The 17,459-nt window shown below is 34.0% G+C and overlaps 1 protein-coding gene across 3 annotated transcripts; it reads right to left on the reverse strand.

The window, feature by feature from the left end:
• Positions 1,389-14,595, reverse strand: LOC109711845 (PHD and RING finger domain-containing protein 1-like). 3 transcript variants are annotated; one of them, XM_020235143.1, is made up of 7 exons: positions 14,444-14,594; positions 7,605-8,742; positions 5,414-5,474; positions 5,203-5,318; positions 4,969-5,059; positions 2,944-2,991; positions 1,389-1,950 (listed from the first exon to the last, which is right to left on the reverse strand). In XM_020235143.1, the coding sequence occupies exons 2-7, from the start codon at positions 8,618-8,620 to the stop codon at positions 1,879-1,881; spliced, it is 1,404 nt and encodes a 467-aa protein (XP_020090732.1). In that variant the 5' UTR covers positions 8,621-8,742; positions 14,444-14,594; the 3' UTR covers positions 1,389-1,878. The 3 variants fall into 3 exon arrangements, with proteins under 3 accessions (XP_020090732.1, XP_020090733.1, XP_020090734.1); XM_020235144.1 differs by having other exon boundaries at positions 7,605-8,758; XM_020235145.1 differs by lacking the exons at positions 5,203-5,318; positions 5,414-5,474 and having other exon boundaries at positions 14,444-14,595.

The following is a 17,459-nucleotide window of genomic DNA, read 5'->3' on the forward strand; positions in this document are numbered from 1 at the left end:
ATAATATATATTATATATATATATATATAAGTACATCACTCGTACTTTCGAAAGTACGAAAACCTCCGTACTTGTAAGTTATTTCTATGATAGGAATCCGATTTGACGATCGCTTCGTTAAGTATAATCTATCATATTGGAATGTTTAGTAACCAAATTTTATAATTTTTTGACATCATTTACCAAGCGATCAAAAGGTCTCAAAATATGACTATTTTAATAGCGCGATGTGGCCAACGTTTTAAGTTCAACGGTGTAGAAGTATCCAAATTAGATAAAAATTTAATAGAAAATTCAACTTAACATCAATAGCAAGATGAATACTTTCAATTTAAAATTTGAGTCATTTATCACTATTTTTTATGAGATTTTTATTTTCAGCCGTTCATTTTAAAACTACTCGTTCACTAGACAAACGAAGCCAAAAAATTATGAAATTTGGTTTCTAGATAGTTCCAATAGCGTAGATCATGTTTAACGGAATCGATCGTTGAATCGGAAATCCTATCATCGAAAACGATTTATAAGTACGGAGGCCTCCGTACTTTCGAAAGCATAGGAGCCTAGCTNGAGCCTCTCTCTCTCTCTCTCTCTCTCTCTCTATATAATAATAATACTAATAATAATAATAATAAATATTATGTATTGTAATTAAATGTATATAGAGTTTAGGTAAAACCAAACCAATAAAATCTTACTCTAGTTGCTCTCTATTTTCATTTGCTCGCAGAGTGGTTTCCCCTATTTCTTTAATATTATAATATCGTATCTCATACATTTTATTTTGTATATTGAATTATTAGACATTTTTTTAATCAAATTTTAGATAATATTTTATAAAAATTAAACTATAGATTACACGATGTTAAGAATTACAAGCGGCTCGTTTAGGGCTAGAGCTCGCTCGACTCGAAGTTAGGCTCGCTCAAGCTCGGCTCGAATTGATTTCAAGTCGAATTTGAGCTTAAATTTAGATTCTCAACTCGAAGTTAGGCTCGCTCGAGCTCAGCTCAAATTAATTTCGAGCCGAGCTTAAGCTTAAATTTAAATTCGAAATTAATTTCAAGCCAAGCTTGAAACTGAGATAAGCTCGCTCAGGCTCGCCTCATTTCCACCCCTATTGGTGAATGGATTCGATGCATGGGACTTTGAAACATTAATTTGGTGCATTAAATGAGGATTAGCTCTTCCATGCAACGTAGTGTTTGGCACGTTAATGGGAGAAGGGGACCTCTTCTTCAATGGCACATTACTCTCTCTCTCTCTCTCTCTTTTGATTATAGTACTAAAATCAATTCACCATACTTAGAAGCAATATAAATCCACCAAGGCCTTTGACCAAACAACATTATAAATTCATCATATTTGAAGATAAGTTACCTACCAACTGAATGATTAGCACTGCTAATAACAACACAAAAATCTTCGAGCGCAGCAAATCATCAAGATCTTACAATGAATCTGAAGCATGAACAGAATAGTTCAGAAAAAAAAAAAGAAAAAGAAAAAACACAAGCACAAATTTCAACACTCAAAATTGCTCGAATTACTTCCATCTTTTGTTTCATTTTTCCGCTCAGCCGTCGACACAACACCTGAGAACTGAGACGGATACAACATTTACTAATGCTTATCGCCAAATTCCCTCCCACAAGAAAGCAAGCACATGAATGGTAATATGTTTCCAGTTTTGTTTAATATGCTCGCAAATGCCATCAAGAAATGCACTCGTCGCTCAAATAAATGCAAGCGGGTGATGCTCCGACTTGTAAAAAAGTGCATATTCAGAATTACAACATAAATTTGTACAGAATGCACGGCACAGCACGGCACGGCAAGATTCAGGGTTGATGACCACCTTCCATCATGATTATGAATTTACGGTTTCTGCTCAGAGCTGTTGCTTCTGGCTTGGCTGTTCTGCTTGGTGTTAGCCAGGCGCGGCCTTAGCTGCAAGAAATCCAATGCAATTTTAATACGACGAACATTTGTGCACAAATAACTACCGAGATGGTCTAGAAACTCTCTTAGATATAACTCAAAATGTCAAGTAAATAACAGCACATTGATAACATGAGATATCTCCAAAGAGAGTATCAAATCATAGAATGCCACCAAAAGAAAAACATTTTCTATTTCTTAGTCTTCCTGTCGACAATGAGATGTGAAACTATTAAGTACGAACAAACTACAATGGTTTCTTGTTAAATATTTTGTTCCTAAAATCTTTCACATTGTGTATCTCATTATTTACATCGTTGTGCCACAATTAACCCTCAGTTACGCATCTTTGTCCCTCAGGTTAAGTTTAATGAGTTCAAGGAGTATTCCCCTAACGACATTTGCTCCTCAACAACAAATTAATATTAGGACATTCCACGTCTGAGGCCCTACCTAATGGATCACAGATACCGTTCGAAGCATCTTCCTGAAAACTTAAACACGCCTGTCTCTCTTAATTTCTAACTATTTAGGACTCTTCAAAGGCATAGGATTGCCACTGCATGGAAATAGAACTCAATATAGGAGCTAATTTCCTTTAAATTAGCAATTTGGAACTTCCAGTTTTTCCATAAGACTTTTTTTCAGACTAAGGTATTAGTGTTATTAGAGGACATACAGATCGCTTTGAGGAGAGGAGCGTAAAAGGAAAAATGGGATTGGAAGAGTGGTGATTTAGGGACGAATAAGAACCCTAGGGGCAAAGTGGACATTTTGCTTCTCCAACTTACACGGTTTAAAGGATTTGACAGAAGGATCAATATGCACAAAGGAAAATGTTTTCAAGGACAATCATGCAAACAACAATTTTCCAGAGATTTACATGCATTATTAAACAATTTTAGGGAGGACTAAGTGACTAAGATGCCAAAAAAGTAAAAGACATTTCTCAAATTGAAAGTTACAAGTAATCGAAGTTTCACAACGAGCTGCTTGACTTACCATCTCTATGTACTTTAGATGCTTGAGGACAACTTCAGTTTCAACCTCCTACAATGAAATGCAAGAACGTATTAGGAAAGAAACATAGTAAAAAAGTATTAACATGCTCACGTGTAATCAAAAGCACAAATACAAGAAAAATATATAACAAAGTACGAGCACTAGAAATCACATGAGATTTAAAAAAGAAAGCAGCTAAAACAATAAAAAAGTAGACATTGTACTTCCTGTCTTCTGATGGAAAACATTAAACTCCAAAGCAAGTAGAATTCAAGGCTTAAGCTGTCTACATAACAAAACAACTGAAGTCACAACATAAATCTCACGGAGCCTATGGACCCATACAAGATGTCTCTTAAACTTTAGTTTAATTCATCTCGGAGTTACTTAGATCCTACAGGACCGCCAAATATGAGAATAATCAGTTCACAATTAACTGCCAGTAATAACTGAAGTGCAATTGAAAAAGAATGAAGAAGAAATTCCGTGCTGCTAGACAGCTTAAATTGCTTCAAAATTCTTTTCGACAAAAATGTTTGAATGGATTTAACTAACTTTACACATCCCCTAAAAGATCCCATGCTTCATTGCCCTTACTTTGAGGTAATCTCAAGGCATCTCCACAACTCAACCCAGTAGACTCAATAAGTTGTTGACTAACTTCACAAGTCACAATTACTTTCCTGGCAACACCAGAGTTCTTCTTAAATTATTACAATCCCTTTTGACATTTAAAATACTTGTATCAAGAGACGTGTCAGAGGAGTGGATATAACATAAACGTGCAGAAAGAACTGTATTCCCCCATGTATTACGATAATGCCTTATGTTAGGTTTTAAGTGTGCAGGAAAATCAGGATGATGAACTAACTTACGAAAGCATGGATTCTTGTACTACATATGCCACTAGGCACGGAACAAAAATATATTTCACATGGGCGCATCATCTTCAATATTACCCCTGGCACTTAGTACTATCTATTTCCTTCCAGTTCTTTAGTTTTCTTGTATAAGATAAGCTTAGATGGTCCTGAAATTTCATGCTATTATTTTCCCTGTTGGAAACAAGTCCCGCCTTCTTTCGCATTCAAAAGACCTAAAATTGCCGAGTACCAGGCATACCACAGTATGTAGCATGCCAGCCAATCAATGGCATGCACCCATGCACGTCATAGCAAACATCATATACACATTCACATAAGTATCTACCAGTGGTACACCTTTACCTTGGGCAAAATGGAATAGTTAGATTACATTTAGGAAATATGAAGAAAATTCAACAGGAGAAAAACGTCCAAGTTATCGCTTAACTCCTAAAGCCAACTATCAGCTGCAATGCTTCCCTACTGCCCTACGTAAGTACACAGAGCACTTAATTAACATTGATCAGGGAAGTACACCCTTTAATGAACAACAAGAGCAGATGGTGCCTGATGAATTACAACCCAGAAGGGTTGCTATAGAAAAATCTACAGATTCCAACGTTTCGAGAAACAAAGACAAGGAGAAAGCAATGCATTACTTAATAAAAATTGCCAAAAGTATGAAACAAGAAAACTCTTGAAAAGTTTCTAGAGATAGAAAAGAAGCCAAGCAATGTGGTCTAGGATAGAGTACTCTTTCGTATATATTTTTTCGTATATATTTTCTTTTATACTGCAGAACTAGTAAATATCAGGTATCAATCATGTCGTAACACACAAGACATGAGGCATGTCACACCAATTGCGCTACACAGCAGGGAATCAGAGACGTAGGATGTGCAAACACTAGTGGTTAAAGCTTTCATTAACAGTCAACAATTCTGCTTATAAAAATTAACACATCACTAATTGCAATATAATAACAATAGTACCATTTGTTCAGATATATGTAAGACAAACTGATAGAAACTGTCCAATGAATTAACTTGTGATGACCATATTACAGCATGAGACCAGATAACAGCATATTGTTAGAACCAGTAGAACATGTTATTTTGAAAGTTGCATTCAAAATATCAGCACAACTAATATGTAGCATTACCTGAGGGACTGCACAATCAGCATGAAATGGATCCCAAGGCAAAGCACAGGAACAGTCCCATTCATCAGTTTGAACTACGAAAAGAGGAGCCCTAAGAAAATGATGTAACGTAGTTAGGTAAGATGAGCAATAAAGCATGACACATAATTAACTTAAAAGTGAAAAGCAGCTCTTTTATTTGAAAAGCTAACAATGATTAATGCCATCTAGTGCATGGCTTATGCTATATTTTACCTGCGCCACTTCCCACATATAGTTCCCTCATTGCTGTCACTTGTATATAAGACGTCTTGACATTGAATCCAATTACCAATAGATGTTGTTTTTTGTGGCTTATAATTATTCCAACACTGAGGAAAATTATTTTTTGTAAAGAAAGTCAATACTAGCTGGAAGCACAAACATTTATGTAGAATAACTGAAAGATATATTTTGTTATTCTTACATCCAGACTAGCACATTCGGGTGAATCCAGGAGGGAGAATTCTAGAACAGAATCGGAATCACTGCATTAAATGTATAAGAAAACATCAATAAGAGAAGTCACTTAATGCGAGAAGTTCAAATATATAAGAAAACAAAAGCTAATAAAAGCCATCTATATGCCAATAACAGTTTCTCTTTAAGGACTTACTGGTCATAGTTGATTCAAAAGCCGTTATGAAATGAACATAAAAAATGGACAAAAAGGAAAGAAGCTTTGAATGAAGAAGTCATTAATCATTATCTGCTCATGCATAAATAATAGGTTGATAGCATTGATTGGAGTCATGAAAGAATCTGCTTGCCACAACCATTATTGTCAGAGCCACCATATCTCTTTCGAGCTTTGCCGATCCTAACTTATCGAGAAAAAACTCTAAACGATAATTTGAGCTTCTTCAGAATTGTTATATATAATAGGTAAGCACATACGGGACGAACCTGAACTATGGCCTATTTTGGGACAATTATCCAACCTTAAGTGAGTTTCGAGTTGGCTTTCTCATTTCAATTCGTTTGGTACGAGCCATTAAATGGCTCTTCTGTAATATAATTTGGGCATGCCATCTGCTTTAGCGGACTTCATTATAGTATAGCATGTGACTCCATCCCGTTAAAACATATGACACGTAGAAATTTTGCAACAAAGAGCGATCAAATTAATTGAAAGGCTAGGTAGAAAAATCAAATTCTTAAAGGTTGGATAGTCATCACAAAATGTGTCATAGTTCAAGTCAGTTGTTGACTCAGATATGTTATACCTAAATAAAACTATTGCCTATCCATAGCATTTAAGGCCTTCCGCTTTCTATGTATATTCCCCCATAGATAGTTTTTCCGTGCAATCTCCTAATGGGTTTCATTCAGAAAGGGTAAAGACGCTGGAACTAATGTAACTTTGGGTCATTTGGAACAACTTCCAGCATTCAAAAATTTTGATTTAACTATTTGATCTTTTGATTTGTTTGAATTGCCTCCTGAGAAATTATTGCCTGCATGTGGAGCATCCATACATTTGCCCATCAAGTATACATCTATCGTTGATGCATCTCTGGCTTTTAATCCAGCCATTCAATTATTAAATATAGAAAACTACAACTCATTGAAATGAGGTTAGGCATCAAATGGGCATCAAATGGGCATCAAATTGGCTGGATGCTGATGAAGGTTTGGTACACATGTATGGATCACTTTGTGCAGGAAATAGTTTCTTAGAGCTCCAAATCAAACAAATTGAAAGGTTAGGTAGTAAAGTAAAAATTTTCCACAGTTGAGTAGTTCTTTCAAAATCCCAAAGTTCATGTTAGTGACGTGTGTTTTTTACCTTCTTAAATTTCCTTTGCACATGTGCAAAGCAATCAAATTCCAAGTACCTCTTTAATCTACCTTTGCAATCGCAGCTGGGTAGTTTCATTACTCCAAAAGCTCATTCCTTAGTCTACCGGTATGAAATTGATTTTATGCTAAAGATTGTCCCCTAGAACCAAAAAGTCTCACCTCAAAAAAAGTCCCGTGAGGCAGTTTCTAATATTTAAATCAGTTTAAACTGACAAAAACTAACAATTATGACAAATAAAAGAAAAATAAAAACAAGGCAAAGCAACAATTTTTGGTGCATTTAGCGATATGGATATATTGCTTTAGCCAAAATTGTTTCACAATTTGGTGGTTTGGGAGTGAATATTTAGTTTTCAAGGTAGTTTAAGTCTACAGATCCATGGTAAAATCAAGTCTAGAAGGACTGTTAAAAATCAAATCTGATGATCAGAAGTCCAAAATATTGAAGCATAGGGTATGTCCACCCTAGTTATGACTTAAATAACACAGATACTATCAATCTCCTTGTATTCTAGAAGATACTATTGAGCTTGGGGTGAAATCTCCATTTTTGCAATAAAACTATGGGGCCTAAAAGCCCTTTCAGCTTTCTGCTAGAACAAAAGCTTCAATATCTATTAGCCAAAATATGGTTTTCGAAAACTACTTTCTAGAGTAGAGAGTTATTCTGCAAGCCAAGCTAAACAGGCAATTAGACTATGAAATAAGCTACTGATGAAGTTTAAAAATAAAAAGGAAAGGTCCACCAATGCTAACTATCACAAAACATAGATTGAAATTTGCAAAGCAGAAAGAGAGGAAATGACAGGACATACTCAGCAATTGGACCGGACCATGCAGGAACTTCTACTTGGAAAGCTTTACCGATTCGAACACGGGATATATGAGGCCGGCTATCTCTCAACATGGCTAAAAGCGGACCCAAATCCCCATAAGACACATTTTTTTCTTCCTCGGGAGTTGTGCCTGTGATACAGGATGAAACTGTTTCTTTACTTCTAGAACACGGTTGACAGTACCACTCAACATTTCGTAACTTCTTGACTCTTGGGCTGCAGCAAGTGACATGAAATGCTTCCTCACAAAGGTCACAAATTAACATCTTCAATGGATTTTCTGAATGACCACAAGTTTTGCATTTTAAAAATGAATTTGGGTCGTCGCTTCCAAGAAATTCTAAAGAAGCCAATTCCTTTTTTTCACATACACTGCCGAGCAAGCCATGATTTTTAAGTACTGAGATGCATAATTCTCTCTCTGAAATGAGCTCATCCAACACTAAATTAGCAATAGCATTTCCAGAAGAGGAGCACTCGCCAGTATCCTTCACCCCATTGTTACATGAAGAAACATTGGTATTATCTTTTGGTGATAGGTACCTTTCATTTTTCCCACATTTACCTTCTACAGCAGAACATCCATCCTTATCATTATTAGCCCTCACTGCTGAATTTTGGTCTTTGGAAGTTATTCTCGAATAATAGGCACCACTTTCTTTAGAAAATCCGTCTGTATTTTCTTCCGATAAAAGGGCAACACCGTTATACTGCAATTTCCTTCTTTTGTAGACAAAGCCATCCCTCTTAGGCAGTGGACTTGATATATCAGAACATGTCGACAATTCAAGAACCTTGCATTTAAGTAATTGGTTTTCTTCTGTTCTATGATCAAGACATTCTCTGCAGCTCTCTGAAGGGCATTCCTCACAGCTCGAGCACAACTGCCAAGTTTTAGTAAAGTGTGGCCAATCGTAAGATGAATCCATGTTCTCTTGTTTCGTAATGGACAACGTTGTGCTCAGAGAATCAGGAAGAGTGCTTTCGATCAACATGTCACCTGAACAGATGTCTAGCCTAGTCACCTGAACAGATGGACAACGTTGTACTTATTGCACGTTGAAAGGCATATGCTCACATAGGCAAATTATAAACCTTGATCTTGAGAATAAACATCCTGGAAGGAAAAACAACTACCAAAATGAAAATGAGTCTCGATAAAAAGAACGTGGAGTCCAAATATGCAAGTGATTAGCAAAGATAAACATGAATAATGGACTAAATGGCCAAGAAAGAGAAGTAACAATAGGAAACAAGTACTGCGACAATATTTTTTTCACGCACCTACTTTTAGGTCATTGTACATCACTTACCATACAATACAAAAAATTGCCAAGGAAATATAGTGTAGTTGCTAAAAAAAACATAGTGCAACTGTGCAAGATTCAGTTATAAGTACAAATTTAGAACAAAGGGCTGGTTTATTAGTCTACGGGTTTTAAGAATTTAAAGAAAGAATGAATATATTAAGGACAAATAAAAGAAAAATTAAACAAGACGGCAGAAAGGTTTAGTATAGATTGAAGGAGAATGCATACACAGAATTGAGAACTACTAATAAAACTCAGGTCAATGATCCAATACGGCAAGAATCTTGGGTGAGCAATAGAATTAATGATTAAGGTTGGAGGACAGAGTGAAGGGCTCTAGTTAGTCTTCTGAAATTGACTAATAACACAAGTACTAAAAGTAGAATTTGCAGGACAAGGCCCTGCCATGCTTTATGATATCAAATGTTGGGCCGTTAGGAAACAAAGAAACATATACAAAAATGATAGCAGTGAATATGATAATGTTAAGGCAGAAGAGTGCAACAAACAGAATGATATAACAATTAAATGAAGACATCCAAACCTAAGATAAGCAAACTCAACAGAGGACAAATAAAACAGAAACAGACAAATGTGCCAACCTCCAAAAATAAAGCAAAATATCCCAGGAAGATGATGTGAAAAACGTTGAGAGAGGCTGCACGGTTATAGATAATAGGATATATTTAGCTGTATATAAAGCTAGAGGAATGGATCGATCAGAGTAAGGTTGAAGATCCCACTTCAATTCTTCAAGGATTAATAAAAACAAACCTTACTTTGCATGGAAGACAGAAGTTTCTGCCTGAATTGAATTGAGGTGAGTTTAGTAAAACAACATGATTTGCAAATATTAAGCTTGAATTTTCGTCTCCACCCGAAGCCAGAAGTTTCTGTCTTGAATTGGGATTCAAAGCTGCCTGCTGTTGGTTCAAGAGTATTCCAGCCAAGGTTTAAAGTGCCGTGGCACGGGGGCGTGCCGTTACGTCCCTGGCACGGTACGGCACGGGCACGCTTGCGTGCCAACACGTGGCACGCTTGCGTGCCGACAGATACGCACGACCTCCTGCTGGCACGCTTTGGCACGGACTTATTTTAGCTTTTTTGGTTCCAGTAAACTCTTATAATATTATTTTGAAAGATTTAAACAAAATAATATGAATATTTATTATGTACATCTTACTATACTCATCAAATAACATGCATGAAAGCTTTTTGTAAGTAAAATACAGCTATATCTGATATATAATAGAAATTAAAATATAATAATAAAATTCACAGTACAATAATTATTTAAATTTACATCTTTACATAGAGATGACTGCTTAATTTCACATAGATCGTCGCGCTGGATCATATGTCATATTGTTATCTGCGGATACAAGATTTATTTGACAATATTGATACAAGTATTGCTGGCATTGTGAGAAATTCATATATTCCCAATATTACATCTATATTTTTTATTTTTTTGTTCTTATTAAAAATATCTGATCAAAATTTGTTTAGGAAATCGATTTTTGTTTCTTTGATTCATCGAAAGTTTCGCGGTGCGACAAATTTTGATAAAATATTTTGTGAAGAAAAAATGGATGTCAGTGGTGGAAGCGGAGGGCTCGGGCCGACATATGGATCAGATAAATAATAAGTTAAATTATAAGTTTTTAATTTAATAAAAGAAAAACCAAAAAAAAAGCCAAAAGGCAAAAAAAAAAAAAAAGAAAAAGAGTTGACAAAAAGGCATCACGATGTCAAAAAAATAAGATAAAAGTGAAAAAAATACAATATAGATGGCCTGGGGGGTTGTATCCCAGAGAACAAAAAAAAAAAAGAAGCCAACAAGTCAAAAAAAAAAAAACCCGGCGGCATGCCGGTACGTGCCTGCGGCACGCGGGGGGGTGCGATACCCCCCCTGTACCGTGCCCCTTTCTTGGGGGCACGGTACGGCACGGGGCGTGCCGTACGGCACGCCCCGGCACTTAAAACCTTGATTCCAGCTGTAATCCTGGAAAGTCCTTAAGGAGTTTTCAAGACAGAATTCAGTTTTTTCCTCCCCGCCTACTCGTTAATGAAGAAATGGAAGGGAGAATCTAGTTGAGTTCTATTGATTTTCAAAGTCACCTAGTGCCTTTTAAGTGTTTTGTTTGCAAGAATCCTTGAGAAATTAACTCACAAAAATTTTTGCAATTCCAATCACCTTTTGGAAGATTATTGTGGGTAAAGTTCTGCAAAAAGAACAGTACTAAATCCCCGTTTTAGGCTAGATTTAGAGATGAACAAAAACTTTTTAAATGAATGCTAAAGTAATGGAAGAATTTCTTCAATCCTCATTTCCTAAGACCCTGAATAAATACGAAAGATCTAAAAATTAAAATCTAAGAATGTGCATTGTCTAAGGAAACATAAGAATTCAGAAGCTTATTTATTCTCTTCTAGAATGATAAATAGTTGTCACCTCAAAGGCAAACACCTAAGCCATATTTTGTGCATGCAAAGAAAAAAAAAGAAGAAAAAGGACGGTTGAGGAGTTTAAAGAATGGCAATAATGCATTAGGTGAAAAAGATATTAAAAGTTATTCTAGAAATCCTTCTTTACCAAGTGTTTAAATTGGTATTGGATATTTTCTTGTGAGCGGCGCGACCGAAGAAGAATTCTACTCCAAGTGACTTGTTATGCTTATTTGGTGAAAACAGTCCAGATTTTAGAGATTAGAACTTACAAATCATTTTTTTGAGGGGAAGAATTTAATAATTGTTTGTTCAAAAACTTAATACTATCCGGGATATTACATGCAATAAGATGGTCATTGTAGCATATAACACATCCAATCTTCGAAGTTCAATATATAGTTAAAATCTAAATAAAAAGTAAAACATTCCGGTTGTATTGATTTCTCAAACAACAAAAGGCCATTACTTATGGTTCCAACACCTTTAGCAGGGATGGCAAGTTATCAGGTTGTTTCAGTGTTCTAAATAGCGGCCAGTACAACCGACATAGCAGCCAATATAGCAGTGTTAAAGATTAACCACAATGCTATGTAATAAAAAGTGAAATTTAGCAACCTAGGATCGTAGTAACCACTGTATTAGCCGTAGCAGACACTAATTCTCATAGCGGCCTCTATAGTGCTCGATATATAGCAGGTCCGTATAGGACGCGTTAGGCCTCAAACCCATAAAGATTTTGGACAAGCTGATTTTGGCGCAAAAAAAAATCCTAAAACATCCAAGAAACTCTTCAGGAAATTAAATATATTTTATTGACAGAACAATTCAATCATGTTTTTTTGTGGGAACACAACAAGAAAACTAAAGTTTTCTTCATATAGGGAGAAAAGCACACAATGATCACACTGGTTCACTAACAACTAAGAGGGTTTATAGGCAGCTACCAAGGATCACCAGCAAACCCCAAAGATCACCAAGTACAATTCAACTAGGAATGTAGAACTATAGAAATTTGGAAAAACTACACACCTATATTTGGAATAGATGTATTATTTCTACCATGTTAAATAAAAATGCAATGAAGAATATAAGCATTTCAGAAGTTTTGTCAATCCCTTGTATCGGCTCATAGCGGTTGCTACGGCACCCGTATCCACTATCCATTGTCTCTGTGTCTGCTATGTGGCATGTGCTATTTACAACCTTGGTCGTTTAGATTTGGGGCTGATCGAGGTGGCATACAATGGGCATATAGACTTGAATTGAGCCCTAAGAAGCTCAAGCTGGATCAATGCAAACCAGAGACACTGAGTACACGGGCTGAAAGAACGCATCTTACTTACCTTAAGTAGGTCGGGTACAAGGGTTGACTTGACCAGAAACAACATGCTCGGCAAAATAAGGACAATTTTATCTTGTTTTCCTTTTTGAAGAAAAGGAAAAGAAAATAGGAAAAAAGAAAAGGAAAATAGGAAAAACAAAAGGATAATGAGTGGGGTGTCATAACCTTTCATTCGATGAATCTTTACTCGAAACCGACATGCTCACATGATCTATTTACAAGTTAACAGGTCACATGCTCTTGACGTAAACCGGGTTTATTTACCTCATGGGTCACACAAATGGATTGTGCTAAGTCTACAGGTTAAAGTCAAGATTACTAACCCCAGGTTTTCCATCCACAATGAAGGGCAGTTTAGCAGAGCCAATCCCCAGGTCCCCAAAGAAAATATTTGGAGATAGTCCTAAGCTTCTACATTTTTTCACATGAAAGGCTGCTCTCAAGACTCGTACTAACTTATGGTTTTGACTATTAAGCTTTTTTCCATCGAACAAGCTTTAAGCTTTTTTCCATCGAACAAGCTATAAAATCTTCGATTTCATACCAAATACTCACCATAAATTCTAAAATAGAAGTATTATGCAAATCAAGCAGCCCATTTTTCAAGTTTAAACAATCTTACTCTACAAGACAACACTCAAGGTACTCAGGCTCAAATTCAATCAATCTCCAAAAGCAGTTAAAGAAACAGGAGATTTGATACAATAAAAGCACCATATCACACATCTATTTGGTCATCAGGGATGGGTACATACTACCAATTGCAAAAATTGAGGATAGAGTACCACCAAGAAAGGTATTCCAAAAGGGCCAAATCCCTAGTAACATCCATCTAAAACCTAGGTGGAAAGGAGATAAAAATTTCACAACCACCATGACTGCTCCCAACTGTAGTCAAATTCATCTAGAAAAGGGAAAACCAATTTAAGTGCATAAAACCCTAGAGACTTTTACATAAATCACTTTTCTTCCAACAATGACTAACGTCAAGAAGCCCAATCCAAAAGGTTAAAGTTCACACTTCTCAAATATGCCTCATCAACAAATATCCCAGGGTTCTTGTCATTTTGACGGAAGAGAACAACATATCTATATCTATTTCTGTACAATTCTTACATGCAATTATATTTGATAACTTCTCACGCCTCGTTGCACACTTCTTGTTATTTTGCTATTTCTACTTACGTAATGACTTTCAACTCCCTTAAGATCGTCGACATGCTCTTTTACAATTTTACAATAACATAAACCGCCGTACACTCACACATCAACTATGCTAATCCTAGTATACTTTCCGCATACCCTTTCATGTACTATTCATAGTTAAAACAACACAAAATTGTATGGAGACCTAGTGCACTAACATGATAATTCGACCTAGTTCGAGAACTCGCTTAGCAAATGACTTTCTCCCATAGAATGAACATCGAACCAATTCGGTCATTTCACAAAAGATCAACAAAAATAAACCAAAAGGCAACCATTTTTCCTGCAAACTGTACACAAAAAAACCAGGAAAAGAACAGCAAAGCGGAGCAGATCCACCCGCTCCCTAAAACACCTAACAAAACAAGGAAAATAACCTAAAAATACATATTAATCCGACCACATCATACAAGGAAAAAGATCAATTATTAGATCTATAATCTAAACGAATTACAGAGATCGGATGAAACAAAATCAAATAGATACATCTAGAGAAAGATCTATCTCACCTTGCTAGAGAATTGCTGCGGCGACGAATCGAACGGAGATGGAGGAGGTGAGATCGGAGATTGAGGGAGAGAGGGGTCGGATTTTTCGGAATCCGCCGCGAGGGTTCCGGGGAGGGTTCGGGGGGCGGAAAAAATTTTGTTGGAGCCCTTAATTGCACGAATACCCTTTAAAAAGTCGACAATTTCAAATTTAAAATTTCAAATTATATTTTTAAATATTAAAATTTTATATTTTAAATTTCATAATTATTTATATTTTTAAATTTAAATTTTATATTTTTAATTAAAATTTTAAATTTTAAATAAATTTCAAATTTCAAATTTCAAACTTTGAAATTTCAAATTTCAAATTATATTTTTAAATATTAAAATTTTATATTTTATATTTTATAATTATATGTATTTTTAAATTTTTATTTTATTTTTATATTTTATATTTTATATTTCATATTATTTTTAATTTTAAATTTTAATTTTAAATTTTAAATTTAATTTTAAATTTTAAATTTAAATTTTATCTTAAATATTAAATTTTAATATTTAAAATTTTAAAATTTTTTTAAATTAAAATATCAAATTTTAAATTTTGTACAATTTTGAAATTTAAAAATTCTAATTTTAATTCAAATTTAAATTTAAATTTTAAATTATTTTAAAATAAAATTTTTAAAAAATATTAATTTATGCAAACATCAAAAAAATTTTACCAAACAGCTTTTCAAAATCACTTCTGAAAAATCGCTTTTATCTAAACTCAGCCAAACGCTCTATAAGGCTTCAAGTCTATATGCTTTTACCCCAACTCTATTTTATCCGATAGCGTCAGAAGGGCCTCAATACCAAACTAAAGGTCCATATGTTGTTATTAGATAAAATAGAGTTGAGGTAAAATTATATAGGGATATGCTTCCAGCGTTCTTCAGTGGGACTCTAGAAAATATATCGTAACTGACTCATCGCGATATGCGGAACGATAATATTACATACGGAAACAAACAGGATATTTTTCTAACGTACTGCTCACCGTAGGTAATGCAATTTTTTTGCAATCCCAAACGAAGCCTTAGGATGTTTGGTAACCTCTGTTGTAAAATATAATTTTTATTTTAACAATTAGGTTTTTAATTTTAGAGGCTTCAAAATTGTAGTCATCTGCTTTGTAAAATCAAATATATATTCTGGGTCCAAATTTTAAATTTAAATCTTGATTCAAGATTTTAATTTTATATTAAAATTTAGATTTTAAATTCAAAATTGATAAATTTTAAATTTCAACACTTTAAAATTTAAAATTTAAAATTTTACATGTTAAATTTATTTTAAATTAGAATTTGATATTTTAAATTTTAAATTGTATAAATTACTTTAAAAAGGTTTGTCAAACAATTTTACATAATCGCTTCAAAAAATTAAAAGGTTGGATATTCAAATTAAATTTTCAAAAGGACAGATAGTTGCTTCAAAATTGTTCATAATTCAGGTATGTTTTATATGCTTTTACAAAAAAAAATAATAATAAAGTACAAAAAGCCAATCCAAAATTTTAAAATTTTAAGGGGTTTCAGGAAGAAAAGGTTAATGTAAAAGGGGTTAATTTCAACAAGGCAGATAAATGAGAGGTATATTTTTCACCCACTAATAGTTAGAGGTGTGGGAGGATATTAGTATAAATTTCAAACTTTAACGGAGTATATTTATGATACTTTTAAAATTTGGAAGGATGTCTGTGTAATTGTCCCTAAAAAATTTGCAAAATATATTGCTGGCTCTCTTTTGATATATATCTTGTCTATATTTTTTTTTTCAAATTAAGTAAAACCAATTTTACATACTATTATAGTATGTATAAATTTTAAATATTTTTTACATTAGTCAAAACAATTCTTTATTTCAATATGAAGAACTCTTTCAATATTAAAAATTCAGAAAGAGTGCCTAAACTCTTAGAATTTTAAATGTCTCATTTATTTTTGAGTTTTTAAATTTTTGAAAGGGAGATATTTCAGGTTACTCACAATTTTTACCTTTGTATATTATTAACGTATTAATAATATATAAGTTGTTGATTAGTTTAGAGTTTTTAGAACGTAATTTAATATTTTTTATATTAATTTACTAATAGCCTTAATAAAATATTAGAGCAATATTATATAGAATCTATAATAAAACTCTCTCAGCCTATGCAGTTGAAAAAGACTAGCGCTACAAGTCTCTCATAATATTATACTTTATATTATTGATGTGTCGATAATCTTATATAATGCTTTAGAATGTGTACATGAGTCCATCGGATTTTTCTCTTTCTTTGCTTGAACAGAATCAATTATTGTTGAGTATAGGCTTTTCCAAGCTCGCTCAATTTCTTCACATATTTTTCTCTTTCTTTGCTTAAACCAAACCTGATTTTTCTCTTTTTTTGTTTGAACGGAACCGAGTCATATCTTTGCATTTTGCCCAACTGTTCCTCTTCCATTTTCTTCGGTCGTTATCTTCCTTCATCAACAAGATGAATCTCACTCCTTATCGTCGCTTCATTTAACGTTGTTTTCTCTTCCTTTGTCGTCGTTTTCTACTTTTTCTCTAATTATCTATCCATTACATCGTATGAATTACTATATTAGTTATAACATTCTTTGTAGGTGGAATTAGAAGCATTAAATTTGAGCTTTTCTTTTTCGAGCATTGTATCTCATTTTTGCTTAAAGTAGATGCTCATAAATATATTAATAAAATGTTCTTGAATGTATAATTAGGATAGTATTAATTTAGATGGTTTTTGGCTCTCGAAAAAAAAAAAAAAAGTTTTCTGGCCAGAAAAGCAATTTCCATCCATTTGATTTTCGGAAAAAGTGTAAGAAAAGTGTAAATTTTTATTTAAAAAAGTGTAAGAAAAGCAATTTCCATCAACGGCTGGGATCACTCAAACTCAGAACCTCCTACTCTGCTACCATGTGAAAGATAAGCGAAAGAGTTTATTCCCTTTCTAGAGTTTCATTGATACTAGTTAAGGGACCCG

Source organism: Ananas comosus, linkage group 6 (assembly GCF_001540865.1).
Source record: "Ananas comosus cultivar F153 linkage group 6, ASM154086v1, whole genome shotgun sequence".
NCBI lineage: Eukaryota > Viridiplantae > Streptophyta > Magnoliopsida > Poales > Bromeliaceae > Ananas > Ananas comosus.

Coding starts and splice junctions, on each gene's coding strand:
- LOC109711845 (XM_020235143.1), bottom strand. CDS start 8,620: ATGTTGATCGAAAGCACTCTTCCTGATTCTCTGAGCACAACGTTGTCC. Junction 5,060..5,202: donor ATATGTGGGAAGTGGCGCAG/GTAAAATATAGC, acceptor TCATTTTCTTAG/GGCTCCTCTTTTCGTAGTTC. Junction 1,951..2,943: donor ATCTAAAGTACATAGAGATG/GTAAGTCAAGCA, acceptor GATTTCTTGCAG/CTAAGGCCGCGCCTGGCTAA.